This window comes from Poecilia mexicana, unplaced genomic scaffold (genome assembly GCF_051168715.1).
Source record: "Poecilia mexicana isolate PSO_F unplaced genomic scaffold, ASM5116871v1 scaffold_17, whole genome shotgun sequence".
NCBI lineage: Eukaryota > Metazoa > Chordata > Actinopteri > Cyprinodontiformes > Poeciliidae > Poecilia > Poecilia mexicana.
Genome location: NW_028263386.1, coordinates 7,092,537 through 7,119,293, shown reverse-complemented (window position 1 = coordinate 7,119,293; position 26,757 = coordinate 7,092,537). Strand labels below are relative to the sequence as shown.

At 34.9% G+C, this 26,757-nt stretch overlaps 1 protein-coding gene across 1 annotated transcript; it reads right to left on the bottom strand.

Moving 5' to 3' along the window:
• Window positions 1-7: 7 nt before the first annotated feature.
• gipc2 (GIPC PDZ domain containing family, member 2) lies at window positions 8-26,639 on the bottom strand. The gene is made up of 6 exons (XM_088014568.1): window positions 26,002-26,639; window positions 10,246-10,431; window positions 5,260-5,440; window positions 4,317-4,429; window positions 2,326-2,407; window positions 8-1,199 (listed from the first exon to the last, which is right to left on the bottom strand). Exons 1-6 carry the CDS (start codon window positions 26,275-26,277, stop codon window positions 1,048-1,050), a joined length of 990 nt encoding a protein of 329 aa, XP_087870694.1. The 5' UTR covers window positions 26,278-26,639; the 3' UTR covers window positions 8-1,047.
• Window positions 26,640-26,757: the final 118 nt, after the last annotated feature.

The window sequence follows — 26,757 nt, the reverse complement described above, 5'->3', positions numbered from 1 at the left end:
AAAGAGATTACAATATGTTACATTTTATTTGTTTTTATGCAACAACAGTGATCCCTTATGGTTGCAAACAGCTGGCTACGGAAATTTATAGACGGCTCTGAAAAGGTCTTCGCTGTAGCCACGCCTTCGATTTCATTTGACAATAATTTACAGAAATAGGACAAACATGTAAATATACCCTTTAGACTAAAACTAGCTGCGTTTCCATTGACGTTTGCGCTAGGATTTAGTTGTTGCTTTGGAAACACTTTTTCCACATCACATGAGTCATGTGATCAACAACCGGATGTTACTACTGGTGGGGGCGACAAAGAAGATGACAGGAAGTGGTAGGAGGATGATGGAGCGGCATGGTTTTTAATGAGTTATCAGGTGCAAAAAACTCATTCATGTTATTTTTAATTGTTTCTTATTTAACGTAAACATTGTATTTTTCATGAAATATCGACAAAGTTTTGCACATGTTTGTTATGGAAACGCAGCTACTGAGGAATGTCTTATCAACTTGGCTATCAACACAAGAAACGAGAAATCACAAGTAGTCTACCAGAAAAAAAATAAAATTACCTGACGAGAGAAACATTGCTAAAAATCTGCATCATTCTAATTACACAATGTTGCTGTAAAATCAGCAACATTCTCATACATATATATGTATACATAAAAGAAAAATTTATAAAAAGATGTGCCGCACATCTGTATATCCAAACATACACAACTAAAAAATAGATTCAGAGTATGAAAGAGGAGATTTAAGTTTGTGAAGGTGCAATTTATAACCACTGTGACAAACCTCTGCAACATCTGGACTCTAGTCAACGTTCTGCACACTAGAGGCAGGTCCAGTGTCAGAAACTGGATTCCAGATGTCTTTACACGCCAATTTCATTATTGACACGCCAGCCTGCCTGTTTGTCCAGTCGGCTTCTGGGAGAGGAGTGTGTGTGTGTGTGTGTGTGTGTGTGTGTGTGTGTGTGTGTGTGTGTGTGTGTGTGTGTGTGTGTGCGCGCGCGTGTCTGTGTGTGTGTGAGGGATGCAGCAGAAAACTTAAATCCTTCCCTGCTTGGCGTCTCCGATGGCGCCCCACACGTCAAAGACGAACTCGTCGGGAAAGGCGAAGTCTCCGAGGGACTCGTCTAGAGCCATGGCAAACTCGTCGGGGTTCTTCTTGTCACGGCCGACTTCGACCATCGTAGCAGCTGGAGAGAGGCGGGGAGAAAAAACAAAAATAAATGGTTCAGAAAACTGGATCAAAAAATGTGTTTTCGTCAGGAAGTCTGGATGACATGGTTGAAAAATGTATCACGATATAAGAGTTTCATATTAGTCGATTATCAACTAGTTTTTTGTTTTAAATACCTGAAATGCTGCCAAACTGGTAGCGTAACTTTTCCCGTTTTATCCAGTTTTCACTCTAAACAGTTGTTTGTTGCTGCACAGTTACTCAACAGATTGTTGCTAGGTAACCACAGAAAGAGCGAGTTGCTAGGTAACCAAATAATGAGTGAGTCAGTTGATTCCACCAAACTTCTGTTTGGGCGGCTAAAGCCTTTACATACTGGAATTATAGATATATTCTTCATTTTTGTATTTATGAATATATATATATATATTAGCCTTTCAAACTGATGTGAAATTGATTTTTTCTTTTTTCCTCACAAGCACTTTGTCAGCAAAATCTACAATAATCTGCAAAAGCTTGGGAGAAAACGATAAAAATATGTTTTGAAAATGGTATCTTCTTTAAAAAAATTAAATTCTGCACCTAAAAATTAAGTATGAAAAAAACTAAAACTACCACTATAACAAACTCTAAACTCAAACTAAACAATATTTAACCAATAAAAACTATAAAAAGCACTCTAAAAACTAATTAAAACTAACCGAATTAAACAAAAAGAATGAAATAAAACTATTATAACCCTGGCTAAAGTGGGCAAAGATCACCCCTGATGGGGGTTTAAACAGGAGCAGCAAAAGCAAATGAGGTGGATTAGCTGTGCTTGTTAATAACTCATGCTGTAATTCTGGCATGATGCTCCTGAGATTGTTATAAAGCAACGATTTTCAGTCAGAGGCCTCAATGGAGTCTCTGCAGGACTGACTGCTACCTGAGATCCATCACCATTCACCACAACTCTAAGGATGCTGGGTGATGTGAGTTTTGACATTTAATTTCTTTTTTTGATCAAGTATTTTTGAATTGAATTAATAATAATAGTGAAAAAATTAGTTACATTTTTAACATTTTAAACAGATATACTGAGAATAACTTCTTCAGCAGGAGTGATTTTAAATTCATGAGCTAATAAAACATTTTCCTACCAAGCTCAGTGTCTCTGATCCCCATGTAGCTCTCCAGGAGGTCGTCTACTTTCTTTATTGCTTTCTCATCAAATTCTGTCGGCTGCAAAACAAGAACAGTTTAGAATATTTTTGTCCAGTTTCCTTGAAGGCACAAGTTAAGTAATAATAAAATACTAAAACAGCGTGGACAGTCACAGCTGTTATTTTTAAAGGAATACACTCACGCAACTCCCATTTATGAAGAAGACAAACAAAAAAGGTTAATTTCCACCCTACAATTTAAATTGTTTTTCTTTAATTTTTCTTCATATAGAATTGGGTGTCACTTTTAAGGTATTGTTCAACATCGTTTATTCAGACATGCCATGTTAGAAAGAGCGATATGTTTGGTAAAGATGTGTAAAAAAAAAAAATTAAAATTAACGTCTTTAAATGCAGTGACTTAATTTTCGTAAAAAAAAGTTTTTTTTTTTATTTTTATTTGCCAGTTTATGGCATCAACTCTAAAAACTAAGGGAGGTTACTTATTTTTTCATAAAATGATATTTCTCACACTAAATATTTAAAAGCTGAACGACATAATGGATTTTCCTCTAATTTTCAGAGTGTGATTATGCTGCTTCAATAAAATATTAATTTATTTTAACAGGATATAAAAGGAGTAGCTGTAAAACATTAAAAGACAAATTTAGATATAACATGATATTAATTGCACTACAGTAACAGTGTTGCCATTCTTTCAGAGCTGTTGTTCCATAAAACATTGTTAAACAAAACCAAAGTGAATATAAGTAGCTAAAAATCTAAATCTGAAGCAAAGATCACAGTTTTGATTCAGTGAAATATCACCACTTTCTAATGTATTCAGACATTTTTTCCAACAGCCGCTTATTTCCATTTTCTGTTTAAATATTTTGCCCATCATTTTGCTGCTGATACACCTGAATTCCCTCGCTAAAGAACAATGAAGGTGATTTCTGTCTCAGCAAACAGCTGCATCTAGTTCAGAGGCGAGTAGAGAACACAAACATTATACTCAAGTTACAGTAGTGATACTATGACATATTTTTACTCAGAAGTAAAACAGTACTTGGTATAAAGTTTACTCAAGTACTGAGTAAATGATCAAATTATCAATCATTTAATATTTAAAAATTACATAATCAGATGGACCAAATTACAAAGTTGAGTGGAATTGTTTTGCATTTTAAGGACAAAAGGGACAATAATTCATATAAATAACAAAAATTAACAAAATCAGGCAAAAGAAAATCTTTCCAAATCAGTTTGTTTTAATAAAAAACTTAGGAAACTGAATTTTGGTTAAAACTGTGTCTCATCGTTCAGTGGGTAGAAAATCCAAAAATCTTAGTCAAATAAGACTTAAGAGTAGCGATACTTCATAATAAAATTACTCAAGTACAAGTAAAAAAATACAATGCAATAAAAACACTCCTAGAAGTATATTAAAAAAAAGAAATAAAGTTACTCATGTAAATGTAACTACTACCCAACTATGTCTGAAACTAAATTACACCAATAAAGACAAATCTTTATTATCAGGCATGAGATTAAAAGTGGCTTAATACAGATGCAACATTAACTTTTTTTAATATAAAAAAAACACAAAAGAAACAAGTTTTTAGTTGACAAAATGGGAAAATGTTTTAGAAATCTGAATATTTTTGCTAAAGTAAAAGTAAAATTTTTTATAAAAAAACAAGTTACTCAACTAAATGTAATTGAGTAAATGTAAGTAGTTACTAACCAACTCTGATCTAGTTGACATATAAACCACACAGTTTAGAAAGCATCAATAACACAACCTGACGTCAGAACGTCAAATCCGAGGTGGAATAATTCATTCAGACATTCACACCAGAGCTCAGCCGTCACCCGCCGACGGAGGAAACTTCAGACATAAATATTCAGAGCAGCCTTTAAAATCGCGGTGAATCATCTAATCGCTGTGTGGCTGGTTATATAAGGACAAAATAAGGATGAAATACCTCGTCCTCCACTGTGGCCGGACCTTTGGAGCGAAGTCTCAGCGTGCTCCTCCCCGTGCCAATCTTATTGTCGTTGCCCGGCTTGCCGCCCTTTGACCTGGGCTCAAGCATTTCTGTCAAAGAGGAAAAATAAAACTGTTTTATGCAAACTTCTTTCTTAGTCTGTGACTAAGATGTGAGTCATTAAATGCCAAACACCTGGTCACTTTTTATTTATAACTGCTGTGCAACAATGAACGCTGCTGACTAAAAAGAAATTATCTGGCATTCACATCTAAAATATTATACTCCAAGGATAAAATCTTGTCATACTTTTAATGAATCCTTCATATGATAAATATAAAACGTATATTTGGCTTCACAGGGTGTTTACAGTTTGGTTTCTAATCATTGTGGTTCTCACTAAAATAGCAATTTTGCTTTAGAAATTAAACAAAAGTTCAAATGATCAGTCAATTATTCTGTGACATCACAACAGTCCAATCAATAAATAAATACCCACAACAATCTGCAGATTAAATCTATAGTAGAACTACAATGATTAGGGTGGAAATGATTAATCGATTATTGAAATAAATGTCAACTAATTTAGTAATCGATTAATCGCAAACTCAAGAATAGGCAATTTCCTGAAAAAACTGCATATTTGGAGAGGCAATAAAGCCTTTCCAAATTATTATTATTAATAATTAATGTTGCATTTTAGGCAATAATATAATATTTTTGTTTTAAAAAAACGAATTGAATTGAATCATTTTTACATCTTTTAATGTGAAAAAAGCTTCATTTTTTCGTATACAATTAATCAATTAATCATCAATTCAATGGAATAATTGTTAGATCCAATCTATGAAAATGATGCTTAAAACTTCAAAGAGTAACAGAAGGTCATTTAAAATGAAAACTGTATCTTTCATCTTGGAAATGTCCGTTTCAAACTCACCAAAAGCCTTCATGGGCTCGATCAGTTTGATGGTGAAGGTCGTGTTTCTGGGAAGGTCTTTGAGCATGCGGGCGACCTCGTAGTGCCGCGTCCCGACGATGTTGCGTCCGTTGATGCACTCTATGTGGTCGCCCACGCAGATCACCTTCACCTCGTCTGCGACGCTGCCCTCTCGAATTCGCTGCCATGCAGGCAGAGGAAGGGCAGATTAGCATCGAATGTGACTACAAGATGCTAATAACAATTTTACAAAGTAAAACTAGCTTTTTTCTACAATGCAAAAAGGCTAAACTATTTACATTCTCATCTACATTTGGATAAATGTTCACAGGAAGTTGCAGAGAAACGTTTTGTTTGACTTTCTAGCATACGGTAAACTTCGCTGGATATCATAGTTTTTACTAGAAACAGTGAAGCTCTTTAAAATCTTCTTGTTTTCTGGACTCAGTTTTTTACAACACTCCACACATTCTCAAACATGTTAAAATGTAACATTAGCATCTTCCAATGGTGCACACACGTCTAATAGCTTAGCTAATTTTTCATTTAGTGCTTTTGCCTTTTTTCACCAACTGAAAATGTTTATCGCACTTAGCTTCCCCTAAATTAATTTTCCTGATAAATTCTAAAGTGCTAATTTACTTAGCTGTTTTGCAAACTTTCAGTTGACTAAAGTTCAACATCTATGTTGAAGTTTTGGTCATCCACCGTTCAGTTAGATGCTCTTATTTTGAAGTTCCATTTCCTATCCTCACACTGAAAAAACGCAAAATCTTGCCAAGTATTTTGGTCTAGTTTCTAGTTACATATCTTAGTAAACTTGAAATAAGAAACCTAACTTACAAGTAACTTTTAAGTAAGATTTACTAGTTTTTTTTTAAGAGTCAATAATTCCTTAATATTGATGAAAAAGTGGTAGTATCACTGGCAGGTTATTTCACTTATAACATGGGAAAAATATCTTCTTACATGTTCAATAATCTTTCAGTGGAATTGATATCTTTTCACCAATATTAAGAAATTATTGATTTAAAGCAAGTTCTTATATTTTGCTTAAAAATAAGTTAGTTTTGTCTTATTTCAAATGCACTAAGATATTTACACTAGGAACTAGACCAACATTACTTGGTAGGATTTTGTATTTTTCCAGTGCATTCTCCACCAGTGCAGTAAACAACATTCTGCACCCACAATGCAACTCTGTAGAGGTTGCAATTTTTACACAGTAAACAGTTTAAAATCTACTGATGTCCTGAATTAGCAAAATTCAACAACTATAAAACTAAAAACATGAGTGAAAGGTTTGTTACAAAGAATCACTTCCTGAAGTGCAACCTTACAGGTAAGTTAGGTTAGGGTAAGGTTAAAGTGCAGTAACAACTTTGACCCTGGTGAGGGCGACATACTGTGTTGCAACATGTCTGGTTGAAGTTAGCACTTTAGCTTTAGCTTAATACAACGCTGGTGTAGCACTTAGCATTAGTGGAACTAATGTTCATGATTAGTGCTTTAGTGTTAGCACAACCACATTTTTAGCTAGCGGTGCCAACAGCCAGCTATCCATTAAAAATGTTGTTTTCTTGGGATCAGAGTCCAACTTAAACACCAAAATGAATCCAACTTTCAAACATTTGACCCAACTGTTCAGCTAGAAAGGAAACTGGTTAGGATGGCCAGAAACAACCAGGAACCTCCAAGATTCAGGCCCATCATAAACTAAAACCTGCTGACCAACAAATTAAAAAAAGAAGTATGGTTGGAGGTGAGGCTTTCCTTGATGCATGAGATGTTTGTGTAAAATAAATGTGAAATTAGTTTGAAACAGCAAAGTAGAAATGAGTTTTTAATATAAGCTTTCCAAAGGGAATCTAAACAGTTCTCAATATTCCTTCATTTTTTAACTGGATGTGTTTAGATGACTTTCATACACAAGTGAAGAAGTTGTAATTTCCAGAAAGCAGAGGTAATAAATTTCACTCTTATCAGGAAAACTGAGATTAATGAACTAAAAGGTTGAAGTGAGGAATTTTAGGTCATGTTCAATTTTCAGAGGAATAGATAAAACAGAAATAAATTAGAGGCTAGAGGAATGCTGCTTTTACTAACAAATGATGACCTGCAGACTGGAACATCACAGGCGAGAGATGAATCAGCAAAGAAATGAGGTTTTGGCTCTTAAATATGCAGCTAAGATTAAAAGAAGAAAAACGTTGAAGCTGAATGCAGAGTTTTATATGAAAGAGGATTGTTCAGTGGTTCTAATCCTCAAAAGAAAGAAGAAAATATTAAAATAAGAACGACAGGAAAAGGGTTATAGGAAGAATGAACAAAAGAAAAAAATGGACAAAAGAAACAGGAACAAAAGAAAGAACAAAAATGAAGAAGGAAAGGAAAATAAATGAAAGAAAGAAAAAATAAGAGAAAAAATGAAAAAGGACAAAAGTAAAAAAAAAGAAAACAGACAAAAGTAAAAAAAAAGAAAACAAAAGGGACAAATGAAAGAAAAAAGAACGACAGAAAAGACAAAATTAAGAAAAACGAAAGGACTAAAAAATGATGAAAGGAAAAAATAAGATACGACAGAAAGAAGAAAGAAGGAAAGAAAGTACTTATGGAAAACAAAAAGAAAAATGAAAAAGAAATAAAAGAAAAAGGACAAGAAAGTAAAGAAAGAATGAAACAAAATAAAAGGACAAAAGAAAGAAACGGGATGAAGAATCAAAAGGACAAAAGAAAAAATTAAGAGACACAAGGAAGAACGTAGAAACGGAAGAAGAAAAAAGGAACAAACAGTAGAAATGAAGAACTAAAAAAATGCAACAGCACAAAAGTAAGAAAAAAAAAAGAATGAAAGGAAGAAAGAATGAACAAACGAAAAGACTCCCAAAGATTCTGCAAAGATAAGCGGGTTTAGGCAAAGGCTGAAAGTTTCTACAAATGCCAGAAAGATATTGGGTATTAAATGTGCAGAAAGAAAGCTGTTGGGTATTAAACTTCATGCATAAAATAACAAACTAAGCAATGTTTTAAATGTAAATGTAATAAATAAATGCAAGCCCAGCATATTGTTTTTGTCTTCAGGTTGCAAACTGTGCGCTCTTATATAATTTTCTACACAAATTCAAACATTTCCCTAAATAAAACCTGTTAACAAAATTGCTTTTTCTGCAGTTTAGTAAATAGATATTGTAAAAATACAGACAGCCTTGTTAGATTATATTCAAAGAACAAGTTATTAATATTTCTCATGCTACAACTCTACGTCTGTGCCCTGTAGTCGTCCCTGTCAGGCTGTGGAGCTGCAGAGCAGCAGCAGCAGCACATGATGTCGCATGTGAGCAGATTGATCCATTACACAAGGTGACACATCACAATGCATCATGACTCACAACACATAAAGGTTTGAAAAGCTACCAGAAGAAAGAAACGAGTTGGTCGAGACCAGAGATATCAGGCCTGTATTACTAAACCAGATAAGAGCTTGAGATTTTAGCTGTGTTTCATGATTGCATTTTTAAGAAACACATTCAGGTCATATCAGAATAGAGAGGACCGGATGAAGGTATCGTTATCTAAAATACCTAAAATACACTGTAATGTCCTGAGATTCTGCTGTTTTATGTTTGTTTTAGGACAGGCAGGAAGAAGCTTTTTAATATTAAAGCTGAATTAAGTTTAAAGCTATCAGAAAAAATACATTCAAACTGTCATTTTTTCTTATTTTACCATTTTAAAAATGACAAATACGCAGCGTGTATGTGTGCCTGTGACGTAATTGTCATGTTACTATAAAAACCCTATTTGATGTTAGATTGTGATAGCTTACCAGTCATTGTTTGGAATCAATAATATGATGATTAACATAAAGGTACCAGCATAATGACTTGTGTAACAGAATAATAAATATGGATGCAAAAATCGGTTGGTGAACCCAATCTGCAGGTTTTTAGCTCTGACCTTTGACCAACCTGTCGGGAATTAAAAATCCAATCTTCATTCAGTCCGTGAATGCACCATGGTGAAGCTCTACAAGGTTACAATGAAAACACTCTACAGTAGGGAACATGTTAACAAGTCAGTGGGGTTTAATCGGTCTTATAAATGACTAAATAATATGGACAAATTAGATTTTAAGAATAGATACGTCAGATTAACGGTGCACTGATTGCAGTTTTCTGGCCGGTCACCAATTTTAAAAACAAAACCTTTACATACCCATTCCGGCTTTGGTCAATACCATTTTTTTCCCTAAAGGTGACCTATTATGCCTCCCTGAACAGGTCAGGATAGGTCTGTGAGCAATACAAAACAAGTTTATTAAATTTTTTGCAACAATATAATTCTAAAATATTGATGTCTATTTTGAGCTGTTTTAGGGCATCTTGTCACTTTAAATCCTAATAAGCTGCTACTGGCCATGCCTCTAAACTCACAGGTAAAAATGGCTGCAAACAGATGCTCAATTATACAACTGTACTTCTTTGAAAAGCAGAAGTGGAGCGTCCTGCACAACCAACAAGAACACAGCACAACAAAAACACTTGTCTTTTCCAGCAGCCATTGTACAGCACATACAGTGAAAAAACAGCTGACCAAACATTCTGGAACTTAGTTTGGGTTGCTAGGTAATGGCGCAGTCCACATCAGATATGCAAAACAATCAGGAGGTTTTCGAAACAGCTCATTTTCCAGACACCAAAAAAATGTAACTTGTTGCCAAAAAATGGACAGGTGTTTTTTTGGTTTTTTTTAAGTGCTTAGGTTGTTTTTAGAAGCAGGTGAGACCCAAAGGGAAGTAGAAAAACATCCAAAATGTGAATTTTGCATAATAACTGACATTGTGGTTAATTATAAAACTGTAAAAACAAAAAATTTAAAAAGCTGTGCTCACAGCATTACTAGACGTTTGCTGTAACTGCATCACAGTTGGTGCTTTCACGTGTCTCCAACGTCTCGTTTGCAAAAGAAAAAAGGTTTTCTTCTTACCTTTATAAAGGCATAGCCTGCTCCATTGTCGGTTATGGTGAGACCAAGGGCGTCTTCAGATTTATACACTTCCACCTCCTTTTTGATCCCTTTAATGTGGGCAAAGATGAAATCCTCCAGGCCGATCTGCCCCCCCAGCAGCTTCTCCATGTCAATCTTGTGGGTGTTGAGGGTACAGAACAGGATCTGTGAAGATGCAAGGTGTAGATTACATAATTTAACCAATATAACAGTTTATACCAACCAAAAAGAGGATTGTGCTTTTATTACTGCAAAGTTATTAGTATTTATGTGGTCTTCAATCCTCCAACACCATCGTCAATGAGGGAAACATCCTATCCTTCTGTGCGAGGAATGTGAAAATCTGGCTTCACACCTTTGTAACTGAAATATCCTCCCAAGGTGGTGAGACGAGAGAAATTTGATCAGTGTGCACACGATACAGAAACTTCCAAGACAGACACTGAAACCCCAGGACGAAAGCGGTGAGGAGGTGTAAATCATTTATCCTGAGCTAACTCATCTGGAGAATCAAGTTCTACATGTTTTGTTGCTTTTTCAACCAACTATGGGAAAATCTGAGCCAAACTGGATTTACTGAAGAGCTGATTTCTGAGGAAAACACACAAAGAGTAAGAGTTATTTTCTGATTTCATGGTAGAATGAACAAACAGTGTGATCCACTCAGGCCTCGTCAGCAAGGCTTGCGTTGCTTGTGTACCAACAGGCGCTGCTCATGCACACATAAGCTAGCATGGCCTTGTCCGTTGCCTTGGGCTACCAGACTATAAAGAATAGGATTAAAAACAGAGGGAGGCCACTGCTGATAGAGAAACTAAAAAAAGGGAGAGATATAAAAGGAGAGGGTGTAGAAGCCTCATCCCCCTACTTGTCTCCACTTAGGCCAGGGTATTACCAAAGAGACGCCTACGCTCGTACCAAGGCTGCATTAAACTCCTTCTCCTGCTCGGCCGCTTCATGTCACACGTTGCAGAGAAAGCCTCTGCTCTAACACTTGACTCACAAGAACAGCTACTGCACCTCCCACGACCTGTGGCACGGAGCAAACACCCTGCGAACCGCATGGCAGAAGGGCAAATCAGAGGGAGATTCGTTGCAATCTGTTCGGCATGTAACTCCGGTACTGAACACATGCAAAAAGAAAAAACAACACACTGAATGAAATATGTTTAAATATGACCCTGAAGAAACTCCCTAAATATTTGGTTTTACAAAAAGTCAGATTTTGGTTGTAAGAAACCATTGCTGCTCTTTAATCCATTCCAAAACAATTTACTGTTCAGTATTTCCATTTTATATCAACTAAACCTTAAGGGAAAAACCTAAATGATGTAAACAAACCACACACAAGAGGTAGGGCTGAAGCGATTAATCGCATTAATCATAATGAATTGTGATTAACCAATTGTTGAAATAATGTCAACTAATTTAGTAATCGATTAATCATTAACTGGAGTATACAGACTTTAAAAAATGTCAATTGCTAAAGAACAACATATAAAGAGCAGAAATTAAGTCAAAACTATATAAAGAAGATTTACATTTTGCATTTATGTTCATAAATATGTTGTACTCAGAACTCAGTGGGATTATTTAGCTTCACCTGGTCAGCATAGACTGAAGAAATGCTATGTTATTGCATTTTAGCCAATAAAAAAATATTTTAAGGGCCTACATGCAAACAAACCAGACATGCACACAGCTTCTCTCCTGTATGTACAATAAAAAGTGAATTAAAGCAGAGGAGGAAGCAAACAAAAAAATTGCTGACACATTTAGGCAAATGATAACACAATCATTTACCTACGTCAACAAAGGCAAATCACCTGTAAGTTCTCCCTGTTTTACTGGTTTCAGCAAAGCCTTATTATAAAGTCTTCCAATGGCAATATTACTGTTAAAAAGCAATGAAGACAATTGTTGAGGTCGAAAATTGCTATGACAGCATAGAAACAGAATTTAATTTAATATCTTCTGATGAGGAAGGAAAGACGACAATCCAAATCTGGGTTCCATACTAATTTAAAATACACTTTACAGATTAAATAACTGCACGTCACATTTCTCCAAAGAGAGAGTTGAATCCCTGAACTTAAGCTTTAATAAAATATACTTCTCCTTAATGTAGGTGCAAAAATAAATAAAAAATTGAAATTTTTCAAGCAGTAATGTTGCAATCAAAGCGACTCTCTCCTTTAGCTCTCCACCCACCCACACTCAGGGATCACTTTTCCTTCCTGTGAAGACAGGTAAGACGAGACAAACGACGCACCTCCCTCTGAAATTTACTCTGCACTTAAACCATGTCGACTTCAATCTCAAGAAACCCGTTTCTTACGCACCAACAACTCCTGTTAATCCACCTCCTTAAATCAGACAAAACAGGAACAAGGCAGCAGAAATGTTACATAGGTTCTGGACTTTATGATTTAATCACACCACTACAAACCAAGTAATTTCTCCTGCAGCATCTTTAACTGCAGACCAATATTGTAAGTTGAACTGTTAAAGATGAACAGTTCTCAATTTGCTGCTTGTCATTTGACAGACTTTGGGAACAAAAGGTGAAACTGTAGCAAAACCACTCATAAGTGTTGAACTTAAGCAGCTGCTAAGTGTTTCTGAAAGAGCGCTGTCGTCGTTACCGGTCTATTAAAGATCGTCCACCGCTGCCAAGACTTGGCCTTTCTTCTGCTTGTTATGTAAAAATAATAATCTTGACAGAAAAGTTTAAAATGCTAGTTTTACACCAGTAATGCAGTCATATTATGCTGCAGCTAAACTTAATCAGACATTATCATTGTTTGTCCATTTAAATACCAATGTTAGGCTGTGCAAAATAATATTTTATATTGTAATATAATATTCTATCAATTATTCTGATGATCAATTGAGTAATCAGATAAAATTTTTAAATATTTTATTCAATATTAGAAATACTTAGGGAAATGCAAATAAGTAAATACATTTTTTAAATAAGAAAACATTTTATTGCCTAAAATGCAGCAACAAAACTGCATTTCTTTATTGGATTTGCAGTAAAGGATGCATTTGCAAACCTTTCTGCTTGACTTAATGTCAACACAGTGTAGGTCTGATCTATTGATTACTTTTTTATTAATATTCGCATAATATTAATTATAGGAGAAATCTGTACTGCTATTTCAGCAATAAAATCATTCCTATAATTTCTGTCCTGGATATTTTAATTTTTAATAAGCAGGGAAGTTAATTTTACTTACAGTCTGAAGAAACTCATTGGTAAAATCTAAAATATTACAACCTAAATCTGCATAGAGTATGAATACTTTGTGCTTAGCACACCGCCCAGAAAAAAACTCAAATACAAACATTCATCTCCAGGATTAGTGAATCTAACCTTCCAGAAACAAAGTGTGTTTACTAGTTTTGTTGAAGATACTCAGTATGAAATACTGATGTACTGTTATTACTGTCTGGTAGTTTTAATAGTTAACAGGAACTGCTGATGTGAGCTGTATGTTTTAACCCAGAAAAAATCTTTGTCAGCATCCAAGACTGGCCAATCATTTGCCAAACTGTGGAAGTGTCACAGATGAACAGGTATGACAATAAGGTGGTTCCCTGATCTGGGCTAAAATCCTGTTTCTGATTAACTTAAACTACAAACCAGTCAGTTTATTAAGCTAACTAAACAAGAATACACTATACCAGTTATCAAGGTGAAAAAACATATTTTTGTAATAAAAATGATTTAAAAATAACAAAAATGTCCAACAAATCCAGAATGAAAAGTTTATAATTTACCAATCCTCTCTCATTTATTTTTAAAACGTACTGTTGAGGAGTAGCTAGTTACATTTATTTTTAAGAGTATTTTTGCTGTGCTGCTCTCTTCACTTTTACTTCAGTAAATTTATTATGAAGTATTTCTACTCTTACTTGAGCAAAATTTCTGAATTTTCTACCCTCTGAATGAAAAATAAAAATGTTTTAACCAGAAATTCACTGGACTTGGACACACACCTGCAGTTTTTATTAAAGTTTCATATGTTTTTTATTGAAATAAACTGATTTGGAAACATTTTATTTTGACTTATTTTATTTTTTGCTATTTCCATGAGTTATTGTCAGTTTGGTCCTTAAAATACCAAATATTTCACTTAACTTTATACGTTTGGTCCGTCTGGTGGTATAATTTTTAAACATTAAATGATTAATAATTTGATCAGTTACTCAGTACTTGAAGAGACTTTTTACCACATACATGAGTGACTTCTTGGACAGCTTCTTTTTACTTTTAATTTAATAAAAATATGTTGAAAGAGTGCTACTTTCACTCTACCGACTTCTGCTGGTACTTGTTGGGGTTACGGACCAGAACCACAAATAGCTGAAATGCATAAATATTTGAGACACTCTTTAAAATCGATTATAACCATCTATTTTATTAGTTCAAACACCGAATACATCTTAATAATCCTTAATGAACACAATGCAAACCATTTACACACTACCACCTATCCTAATATCCGCTTTCTTCCTTATCGCCGCTCTTCAGGTTACAGCCAATCAGCAGCAAGGAAAAGTAAAATGCAGTTTCTTGATTGGCTGTTTCCCCAGTACCAGCGAATAGTGTGTCAAGCAGCACTGCTACTAGATATTTTCCACTTCCCAAGCTGCATTTCCTTTAGGAAAACCCACAATTAAGCAAATTTTACACAAATAATTTGGAGTCATGATCCACAGAAAAATCTACAAATAGGCCTGAGTGCATTATTATAAACTACAGACAGGAGAGAAATATGTCCTAAAAGATGGTGACAACTATAATAATGCATTTAATATGAAGATAGCAGAATAAAATCAGACCAGAACTGGGAAAAAAAAAAAATCATAAGAAAGCAAAATGTAATATTTACTTCTGCTTCCTGAAGTAGCAGGAAGCAAAAATATTTTCACCTTTATTGATTTAAAAGTGAAAATATTTCCTTGAACAAAAAGAGGTGATTAGCTTCTCTGTTTACCTGAGGTTGAGCCCTATTCTCACATCGCCACGCCCAGAAGGCAACAACTCTGACTTTCTGTTTCAGATTTCAGCTGAATCTGCTTTAAACGCAGAGCAATCAGAACCATGTGCTACTTTCCAAACCTGCTCCGCCTAAACAATGACCTACATCAATTACGTCAGGCTCCAGTCGGCCTTTAACTCGCTTTTTTATGCTCCCTGTATTAGAATATAGAAATGCACCAATCTGGCTTTTCTTGGCCTAAACCAATTTCCAGTTCATCTTCAGGTTTTACAAGCCAGGTTAGATTTCGACCGATTCCAGTTTTTATTTCAAAAGATTTAAAGTTTTCTTTTAATGGAAGAAGCAGTTTTGAATCCAACAGAAATTGAAGTGAATACGAGTAAGGGTTTACCAATTACTTAAGTGTCAGAGACTGGCCGTTGCATGTGGATCTTATCCACCGATCTTATCTGCCTCCACGAAGGTCTGAGAAATCAGCAGCTCTTCCCTTCTGCTCTGCAATGAGCGAGGGCCGACGGACAGACCACGCCGTCAACTTACCAACTTTCTTGCTATATTTAGCAACTTTAAGACGAAAGAAATGAGTAAATAAATAAAAATGAGTATCGGCCAAAATCAGAATCAGCAAATCAGGCTTTTTAAATATTGGTGATCAGCCAGGAAACTGGAAACTGTGCACTCCTAAATACAAGATTATCTAAATTTACGCACCTCAGCATATGTAGCTGACATTTACAAGATACTTATCGAGTTCAGAAAAGTAAATGCTCCTGGTTAATGTTGGTATAGACAGAACATGTTTTTTCTTTTTAAGTCCTAATTGATTTAATGAAAAGAAAATTAAAAATAAGTAAGTCGGATTCAGATTTCTGAGCCATTTTTTTTTATGCTCAGTTTGTCCTATGGCCAAAAGTTCAAATACGTTAAGTAACAACTGATAAGGACAAATAGGCAGGTTAATAAAACACTGACATATCCAAGACGGAAAGTTAGATAACTTGCATTTCCTCATGACAAACCTTGTACAGTATTATTACTATTAATGTTGTTACAATTTTCTTTTTTTAAATTTAAAGAACTTCTTTTGTGTGAAACTTTATTCCTGATGCTGCCTTAATTTCCTGATATATTCTGTTCGATGACATTGTTTTACATTTCTACCATTAACAGCTTCATAAGAAACTTATGTTTATTTGTTACACAATCAGTTAAAAGACAATTTGATTCTGTTTTAAACTGAACAACTAATAGCTCAAACATATTCGCAGCAAAACTCAAATGTTAAGAAGAGAAAAGTAATCAGTAACTATATTTATAACAAAATATCCACAGAGTTGGGAAGTAACTAAATACATTTACTTCAGTAACATTTTTGGAAAAAATATTATTTTAGGAGTATTTCTACTATGCTGTACTTTTTACTTCTACATGAGTAGTTTTTTTATGAAGTATTTTTACTTTTACCTGAGTAAAATTTCTGAATTGTTTTACCAACTGAATGAAAAACAAACATATTTTAACCAAAAATTTACCAGACACAGACACACACCTGCAGCTTTATCAGTTTTTAATTGAAAGGAACCGATTTGGAAAAATGTTTATTTTGCCTAATCTTGTTACTTACATAAGTTATTTTTGGGTTTTTAAAAACATAAATTTCCACTTATATTTTAGTCCATTTTATTCTGTAATTTTTAAACATTAAATGATTGATAATTTGATCAGTTACTCAGTACTTGTGTAGACTTTTTTTACCCTTACTTGAGTGATTTCTTGGACGGCTACTTGTTATTTTTACTGAAATAAAAATATGTTGCAGTATTAGTACTATTCTTACTCGAGTAAAACTTTTTGGGTAATGATTAAACATCCTGTTGCAAGTATGTTGGAAATAAAAAATGGGTAATTTGAGTTTAACCTAAATTAACTTCTTGTTTATTTACACTTCAGGAAGTTGGTTAATGCAAGAAAAGCAGGCAGACGCCCAGATGGGATTGTTCAACCTAATCCCCCGAAGCCCCCAGTTAAACGTCTGGCCGGGCTCACTCACGCGCGCACGGCCATCTGAAATCTGCAAAACAGAAACTACTGGCAAGCGCGGCTCTTTCCAGCAACCACAGCTCAGAAATTCAAATGGCAGGCAAATAAATTCATGTGTGCTTTCAGGTAACCAGGTGGACAGGAGGCAAAGTCCAGGAGCCACACCTGAAACTCTCCAGCTGCACGGCCGTTAAAACGCAGACCTTGAACTGAGCCACATAGAAACAGCTCCAGACCGATTCACAGATATCAGTGCATCTGACCCGTTTGAGGGTTTTAGAAAGAAACCTTGTTGCTATAAATACAGAACACATAAATAAATGTGATAAACAAATATACACATGCAAATATGTTAATCTAAACTTTAACTTGGGTTAAATTTTACTCAGTAAAATTTAATGATTAAAATCAATTTTACTCATTACATTTATATATTTTATAAGTTATATAGTATATAACTTATACATAAATTATATATTCAAAGTTATATAATTATTAGAAATTATAATAAAGTTATAATAATAAATGTATTACAAATCATTTGTTTATATATTCATGAAAATAACAAATCATGCATTATTTTAATAATTACATTTATTATTTAATACATAATGCATCATTTAATAAATTATTACTAATTTAATAATGCATTATTATTAAGATAACAACAAATAAGTTCCAGATAAAGAAAACAATGAGATGCTGTTAGCTGCTGCCAGTTTGTTAAAAAATAATCACGACTCTTGATGTGTTGATGGAACCGCTGCAGTCTGACCTGCTGTCTTAAAAGGAGTAATGAATTAAAGTTTACCAGTCAGATTTTGGTCACAAAATGTCACAGTGGACATGTTGGAGACCAAAGTAACAAACATTTTATTTTATTTTTAATGTAAATACTGTGAGATTTTTACTCAGGGTTCTCATGCCGTGGAAATTCAACACCAAATGGAAAATTTACATGCATTTATTTTCTTTTACAACTGATTCATGACACTATTGGAACAAGTAACCTTTTTTTTTTAACAAAATTGCCCCAAATTGTTATTTTTTTCTCTTTATTTACATTACAGCCTCTATATGCACAAATAGCCCAAAAAAAATCTTAATTCACTGAAATGTTTGTTGTTTAATTTTAAATTACCAGCTTGATTTATTGCTCACTAAAATACTGGCCAGGTTTTCTGTTAGTCCGAACCCAGCGGATAAAACAGATGTCACAGTCATAATGACTGATGCTCATTGTGAAACCGTCTTTTCATTTAGTTTTGAGTGCAGACTGGATTTGACAGCTGTGCATAAAATTTCAATAGCTGAAGCTGTAAATTGTATTTTTAATCAACATTTTAATGCCTAGTTAAAATAAATCCCAGCATAGTCACAGCAAGCTAGCATAGCTCTAATATATCAGCTCTTTTTGTGGATTTTTGTTCATAAATATCATTGTACACCGTTAGGCTAACGGAGGTCAACATGCATTTTCTAAGAAGTGGCATCAGATATTCTTTATAGTTGAATAATAATAATCAAGAAAACAAGAAATCATCTTTTTATTAAAACCAAATCTCTATTGCCACAATTAGTGTCAACAGGTATGAAACAAGTAACATTTTTAATCCATCTTCATCTTCCATCTTTAATCCGTTTCTTGTACTTTTGTGCTATAAATGTGACATTGCAGAGAGGCCCAGTTCTCTTAGCTGCTCTACAAATTGGGAAAAACCATTGAACATGCCTTTCAATTAAGGAAAAACTTAGTGGTGCACCGACTGCAGTTTTCTGGCCAATCGCAGATTAACGATCTTTAAAAAAGCCTAACTTACCGATTCCGATTTTGGCCGATACCATTTTTTTTTTGTCTGAAATGTTGCTCAATATATCAAGAAAGTTGTTGAATTGGCAACAATGGGGTGACTATTATTAACTGTAAATGTGCAGACAGGACCTGGTCGGCCAGTTTGTCACTCTAACGTCTCTCACAGGAGAAAAGAAAAGCACAGTGATTGATTTTTAGACCTTGTAGAAGTTGATAACATCGGTGGATAAGATCGGCTTCACATGTGAAAATCGGCCGATCTCCCAAAATGTAGGAAATCAGCACCGATAAATCGGCTGGCCGATAAATCGGTGCACCCCTGGAAAAAAATGTGTTGGTTTTTATAAGTCAAATAATAATAAACTACATTTATAGCTTTGTTCCTGAAAAGCTGAACTTCAGTTTGGGAAAAACCTAGCTTTAAGATGATTTCATCTTCTGTCCAGCGATAATAAAGTCCAGTTCCATCACAGATATGCTGAACGTTGGTGGTGTTTGTGAAGGGAGGAGGCTCGGTGGGCAGAGCTGCTTGTCTGAGTCCTCTGGGACGAAGATGTGACGAGTTATCTGGTTAGATTTCAGGCAGGCCCCACAGAGCCGGACACAGGAGACTTCCTGTGCTCAAATCTGTGCAGTCTAACAACAAGCACTATCAGATCTTTCCGCGTTTGTCTCAGGTTTTTAAAAGTCTACATTTGTGGGGGGAAAAGTTACCGGGTGTGCTGCCAAAGGGAAAAGAGCCAAAATAATTTAAATAAGTAATATAAGTCATTTTAGATTTCTCAAACATGGATATCTGTGACTCCTACTGTATGAGTTTAATAGTTAAATAGCTGCCTGACATAATTAACTAATAATACTGATAGCATGCTGAGATTTGAGCTGTTATTTTTACTCTCCTGCCCACTGGGCAAGTATTAAGGCATTACTTAAGCAGGAAATTATTTTCTCTGTGTGCCAAAATGGAAAAATAATCTCCACTGGTTCCTGTAAATGTAAACGTTCTTCTAGTCCCTGATAGGATTTATACAACACCCAGTTTAAAGCTGCAATAAGATGGTAAAGGATGAAAAATAACCATCACTGGTGTAAATAAAATAAGAGATAAAATGGGTCTTTTTCTTCTTCCCTGTGCTAATTTCACAAATATGCTCCATAAATCAACTTAAAAATAAAGAGCAATAACACGCATTAAGGTGCACAACTTTATACTTAAAGCCTCATTTGATTCAGTTTCAGCATTCACCCTATTCATACCTACCATGACTTCTAGTGAGTCTACATAACAGTTACACCTCTAAGAGACTGTCGAGAGGTTACAACAAATCAAAAGAATTACATTGTTTAAAGGTATCGGTCAGGATGAGGATAGAAACAAGGTTCCACAGTCAATATAAACTAGAAGACTAGATGGAAACTGTTCAGATAGGAAGCAAAGTCAAGAACACTGAAAAAGCTTCAGAGCTGGTTCTGTTCATGCTGCAATAATCTCATATATTCTCCAAAAAACTGAACTACGGAGAACTTTTTAAATCTTCCAAGACCTGATGGGACAATGTGTTAATGTCCGTTGAAGCCCAACTTTATTTATTTTTTATTACAGCTTAAGAAGTCATTTTTAATTTAAAAACAACTTCAGGAAATGAAAACCATACCCAGAGTGAAACACGGTAGTGACTGTATCATGCTCTGGCTTTATTTTCTTCAAATGGACGTAGAGTTTAATAGAAGATGTTATTAACAAATTAAAATACAGTGGACCACCAGTACCAAGAGAACAGCTTTGGGTAAATGGTATGTTTTTATATTGAAAGACAACATAAAAACATTTGTATCTGCTTATTTTAATAGTTCTAACATAAAATATATCTCAATATGCATTAATCTACATTAAAAGATCTTTTTACACTACCACAGAAACCAACATCCACAGAGCTCTGGTTTTCTCTGGTCGGTTACAGCCAATCAGCAGCAAAGAAAATGAATGGTGCTCCTTGATTGGTTGCTTTGTAAGCGGCAGCCAATCGCATTGTGTCTAGGTGTTTCAGCTTCCTAAGCTGCCTTTTATTTTGAATATTTTTGATACTGAAAAGAAATCTGCGTATATGGTAAGTTTTTCATGAATAATCTGAAGTTACAGGAAGTCATGGATGCACAGTGCCAGTCGTTTTTACAACCAAAGCCTTCAGTATCTGCTAGAAAACACACGAAGATGAAGCAGGATTTCATTTTTCAAAAACATCCAAATCAACATGAAAATGACTGTGTGAAGAAAACTGACAAGACATGGAAAGAGCCTGAACTGAGTCTATGTTCACACTGCAGGTCTTAAATTCAGATTTGATGAAATCCAATGTTTTTTGTTCATATTAATACTAATTAAATGCGACGGCATTTGAACTTCTGTGAGAACAATTTATGATCCCAACTCGTTGTCATCACACAGTAGCAAATTGTTTATGGAAGTAATAATGGATGGAGTCGTTTATGGATTAATTTTAAGGTTTATTGACATTGGGAGCCAACAGATTGTCACAAGATCATAACAATATAAAGGCCGTTAATAAAACGAAAGAACAAATAATAGAAACGGCTTTTTGTGATGCACTGACTGCAACGTCTGTGAAGAAGTGTGTTTGGATGTGAAGTCAGAGCCAACAGTGGTTTGATTGTGATCGGTTGCACTTCAGTAGCTTCTTCCATAAGATCATAATTATAATTTTCAGCCATTGTTTACAACCCAGTTTTACAGCATTTGGCTTCTTCTGCTGCAGAATTATGACATGTTGCAAATCATTTTTTTCTTTTAAGGTGTGATCTTTTGATTTGAAGGCTTGTAACACATCCAAACTAATGTCTTTAATGCCGTTTTAATCGTACAATTAGATGGAGCAAAAAGATGCTGCTACGTCAAACAACAGAAAACAAAGGTAGCACGAGATTATCACCAATTAAATATTTTTATGTATAAACATTTATATGATTTTAGCTAAACTAGAAGTTCAGCAAAGCGCATGCTTTGAGCTGATATATTTCCAAACTAAAAGCAGAGGGAGTTTTCACTGTTGATGCGTTTCAGATGAATAAAAATTGGATTTTCAAAGCAAATCAATGAAAATAAAGCAGATTTTGATCATTGTCCAACTGATTTGTGTTGAAACAGTTAATATAAATGGCCATGATGGAGATAATAATTAATCCAGTGGCATAAAATGACATAAAAATGCGACATGACTGTACAGACTACAGATACCTTAAAATCAATCGGATATCTGATTTGGCACTACATATGAAAGTAGCACCAATCCAGTTTTTTGATGGGTGAAAAAATAAATTAAAAACTTGGAATTGGGTTGTTCAGAATGTCATGAAAAAGCTGAATAAGGATTGCAAAAAAAGTGGATTTTGGTCCCATTTTCCTGCTTTGTGAACATAACCAAAGTCTATCAAAAGGTCTGTCTCGCAATCTGATTGATTTGAAGAATTTTCTCCAAATCACTTTTAGTTGCTTGCAAATATCTACAAAATAAGACTTAAAGTGAATACTCAGCTGTGAAGACAATGGCTTTCTGCCCTATATTCACATTAAAAAGGTGAGTAAACGTTTCAAACTATTCCTTTATTCATCATTTCCGCTGGTCTTCCAATACAACTTGTTCAAAAGTCTTTTGTCACTGTGAGAAGAACAAACTGAGGCAGCTTCAGTAAAACTAGTTCAGACAGGAAAGGCCTAATGAGCGTGACAAACAGACTCAGTGGAACAATCAGCCATAGAAAAACCGCCGCTGTCCCATTCAGATAAAACAAAAAAAGACAGAGTTGGGACTCATTAGGGATACATTTAAATAGTTGATGACTTTAAAAAACTGATGCATCACTAACCAAACTGCGTGATTCACTGTAAACCAATGCAACTCAGATCTTAATGGTTTCCTGCTCAGATATCTGACATAACAAAACATACCGCTCATGCTCCCCTTTCAAAAGAAGAGCTTAGATAGTTCAACCTCAAAGGACAGACACAGAACCTGCTTTTGTTTCCAGGACCTCCATGTACAGCTTTTTTTCCCCTCGCATCTACTGGAATCTGATGCTGAATAAACACCATAACTACGACTAAATATAGATACGTTTAGTTTGGAAGGTATCCGGTGACAGCATACGGAGAAGGGACAAAGATTACTCTCAATACTTCAGGTGTAAAAGGTGAGGCAGGCCAGAAAGAGCTGACTAGGCGTGTCTTTGGAGACATGACACAAAGCTGACTTAATGTCCAGCACAGGAGCCGTTTCTGAGAAGAGCTACATATTAAACTGCATTCTTTCATTCCTTCCTGCAATATCACAGTAAAAGTTCAGTAACTTTATAAATACCTACACTAACATTTTACTGCTTACCACTAAGAACAATACAAGCATTCCTACATAGATGAATAAAAACTAAATGGAGACAGTAGCAACTAAAATGTGCATTTAACAAATCACAACTATAGCAGAGAGAGAAACATAAGAATCACAACCGACTGGGAATTCAATATTCACATTTAGATAGAAGATATCAATTAGATGATAAATAAGTCATGATTATCCTTTTTAAATACAATCACGACTAAAATTACTCAAAAAAATACAAAGAAGGTCTCTGTGTAAACTAACAAAAAAAAAATACACTCAGGTAGAAATCTCCTGGTAGATGCTTAAAATGTCACCACCACAAAATCTATAGAGTCAGCTCATTTCAGCCAACTAAGACATCTTTTATGATGAAAAATGAAAATTTCAGCTCAAAATAAAAGGAATAATATAACAAAAAGAACAAATGTCTGAATAAAATGCAATCAAAGGACATCCAATGCCTTGATTTTTAAATGAGGATGAGAACTACAATCAAAGGAAAGAGGGAGTAATGTAAAATCTTCAGAAAGTTAAGATTATACCTGAGATTTAGACATATTAAATCAGAATTACTCAACAACAAGGACATAAAAATAATGAGTACACATGTATAAAGTAGAAAAAGGTTACCAACCTCATGCAATACCTGTTCCATTTTTCTTATTTAAGGTGTGACTTGCTGATTTTGATTTATTCCTTAAGGCTTATAACACATCCAAACTAATTTTCCTTTTAATCATATAATTAGATGGAGTAAATATTTCCCATAAACAAAAAAATTGTGCTGCAAAGTCTTTCTCAACAACAAAAAACAAGAGTAGCAGAAGATTACCACTAGTTAATTAATGTTTTGTGTAATAAATTACATAATTTAATTAGATGTTCAGCAAAGAAAATGCTGTCAGCTGATGTATTTCCAGATTAAAAGCAGAGGGAGTTTTCGATTTCAATTTCAATTTTCGAGCAATAAAAATGTTCAAAGTAAATCAACAGATTTTGATCATTGTCCACCTAATTGGTGTTGAAACATGTAAATGGGTGTGATGCAGGAAATGCTTAATCCACTGGTATTATAGTAAAGCTATTAAGAGTGAAGCAACATGCTAATAACTTTTGGGCAGATTTATATTTCAGGTGTGAAATCCTTTGTGAAAAGGTAACAAGATGTTGAGGAAGTTTTTTTTAATCAAGTAGCAACAGAATCTAAATTAGAATTTCAAAAATTATAAATACATTAAGGATAATTATTTAAAACCTAATCAGAAAAAATTGTAAAGCTTTCTAGAAAAAGCATTGTAAGAAAGCTTTGTGTACTTTCTGTAACTCCACCTTCAACACTTGAACGCAGCAAAAAGCAAGTGATTTTTTTTCTTCTGTGTTTTTAGCTTAGGTTGGCTCAAATATTAATTACTGAAACAATCAAGTGTAATGAACATTTACCACGAGATAGAAAGTGCAGCAGGTTTCCAGATAGAGGCAGTATCAACAGAAATAAAATTATTCCAAGATTCTCCCCATTTATGTATCAAAAGCTTAAAAAAATTAGATGAAAAAAACATGCCTGAAAGCTGAAAAAGTAGGTGTTCTCAAGATTTGGCACATTTAATAAATGCACAAATCAATCTGTAAGAGATAGAATCAGCCATTGTTTTGTTAGTTGGTCAGACCAAGAAGCAAACAAAGATTGTTATTGACCAGGAACAGCTTCAATCAATGTTTATTCAATAAATAATGGGGAATATTGTTTTTTTCCCTTTTCTATCTCTGCCCAAGGTTGATAAACTGAAACCAGGCCTGTATTGATCAGTGATTATTGGATAGGTGCATCACAAGTTGAAAACAAAAGTACTGCTTCAGGCATATGATGGAGGTAATAATTAATGTAACAGCATATATATGCAGTGACTAGTTACATTTACTGGAGTCATTTTTGGGGTGTGGGGGCGGAGTACTTTTAGGAGTATTTTTACTATGTTGTACTTTTTATTTTTACTTGAGTAATTTCATTATGAAGCATTTCTATTCTTATTTGAGTAACATTTCTGAATTCTCTACCCACTGAACGAAAAACAAACATGGTTTAACCAAAAATTTACCAGACACAGACCTACCGTTTTTGTTAACATTTCATAAGTTTTTTTTAATGAAAGAAACTGATTTGGGAAAAAAATTATTTTGCCTGATTTTGTTACTTATATCTATTATTGTCATTTTCGTCCTTAAAATACCTAAATATCCACTTATATTCTGGATGGTCTGTATGTATTTTTTAAATATTAAATTACCGTCAATCACTCAGTACTTGAGTAGACTTTTTACTCTTGAGTAATTTCTTGGACGGCTACTTTTAACTTTTACCGTAGTTGGAAAAACAAGTTGAAGTCGTACTACTCTTATTTGAATACAATTATAGGAACTCTGCCCACCTCGTACTACAGGTGAGTTTTTTATCAGTAGTAATATTATTATTACTTACATCAGGAGGGCTGATATTGAACGCCTCTGCTATCTTGCCGTAGAGCTCCTTGACGTTGGTGAATCCCTCGATCCTCCCGGTGGGGCTGCCGTGCGCTAGCTGCGTGTGGAACACCAGCTTGGGCCGCAAGCTGGCAGGTGGAGGCGGGAGCCCCGCTCCGTTCACGGCGGATTTACCCAGGCTCCCAGCACCTGCGTGTCCGCCGCTCAACTCCTCGTTTTCGACCAAGTGCTCCTTCGTCGCCTTGTTTTTCTTCTTCCACGGTCCGTACGGCATGTTTCTGTCGTCGCTTCGAGCCGCTCCGTTTGAAAGACACCGAAGATGAGGCTGACCTGTTGAGTTCAGAGCCCAACGGTCGGGTTCGTCCTTATTTACTTCCTCCTCGGTGTCCTCCTTCCTCTCTTCCTTCCGCCAACGCTTGTTTTCCCTCTCCTCACCTGCGCGCAGTCAAGTTCTGACTTCTGCTCTTTTCTTTTCTTTTTCTCTATAAACTTGAAAATAACTCACACGAAATCTCCACAGGTAAGATAAACCCTGACTGAACCTGCGGACTGCTGCCCAGTCCTCGGCCAACAATAGCTCCTCTGTTTGTGTGTCAGCGTGTTGTGGGACGCAGGCGCAGTGGGAAGAGCTCAGGATCAGCAAGGCACCTGTGCGCCACAACAGGGACTGGATCCGCCTCAAAACAATTAGTTTACCTTTAACAATGAAACACAAAGAGAACAAACACTTTTACATTGAGTTCTAAGAGAATAT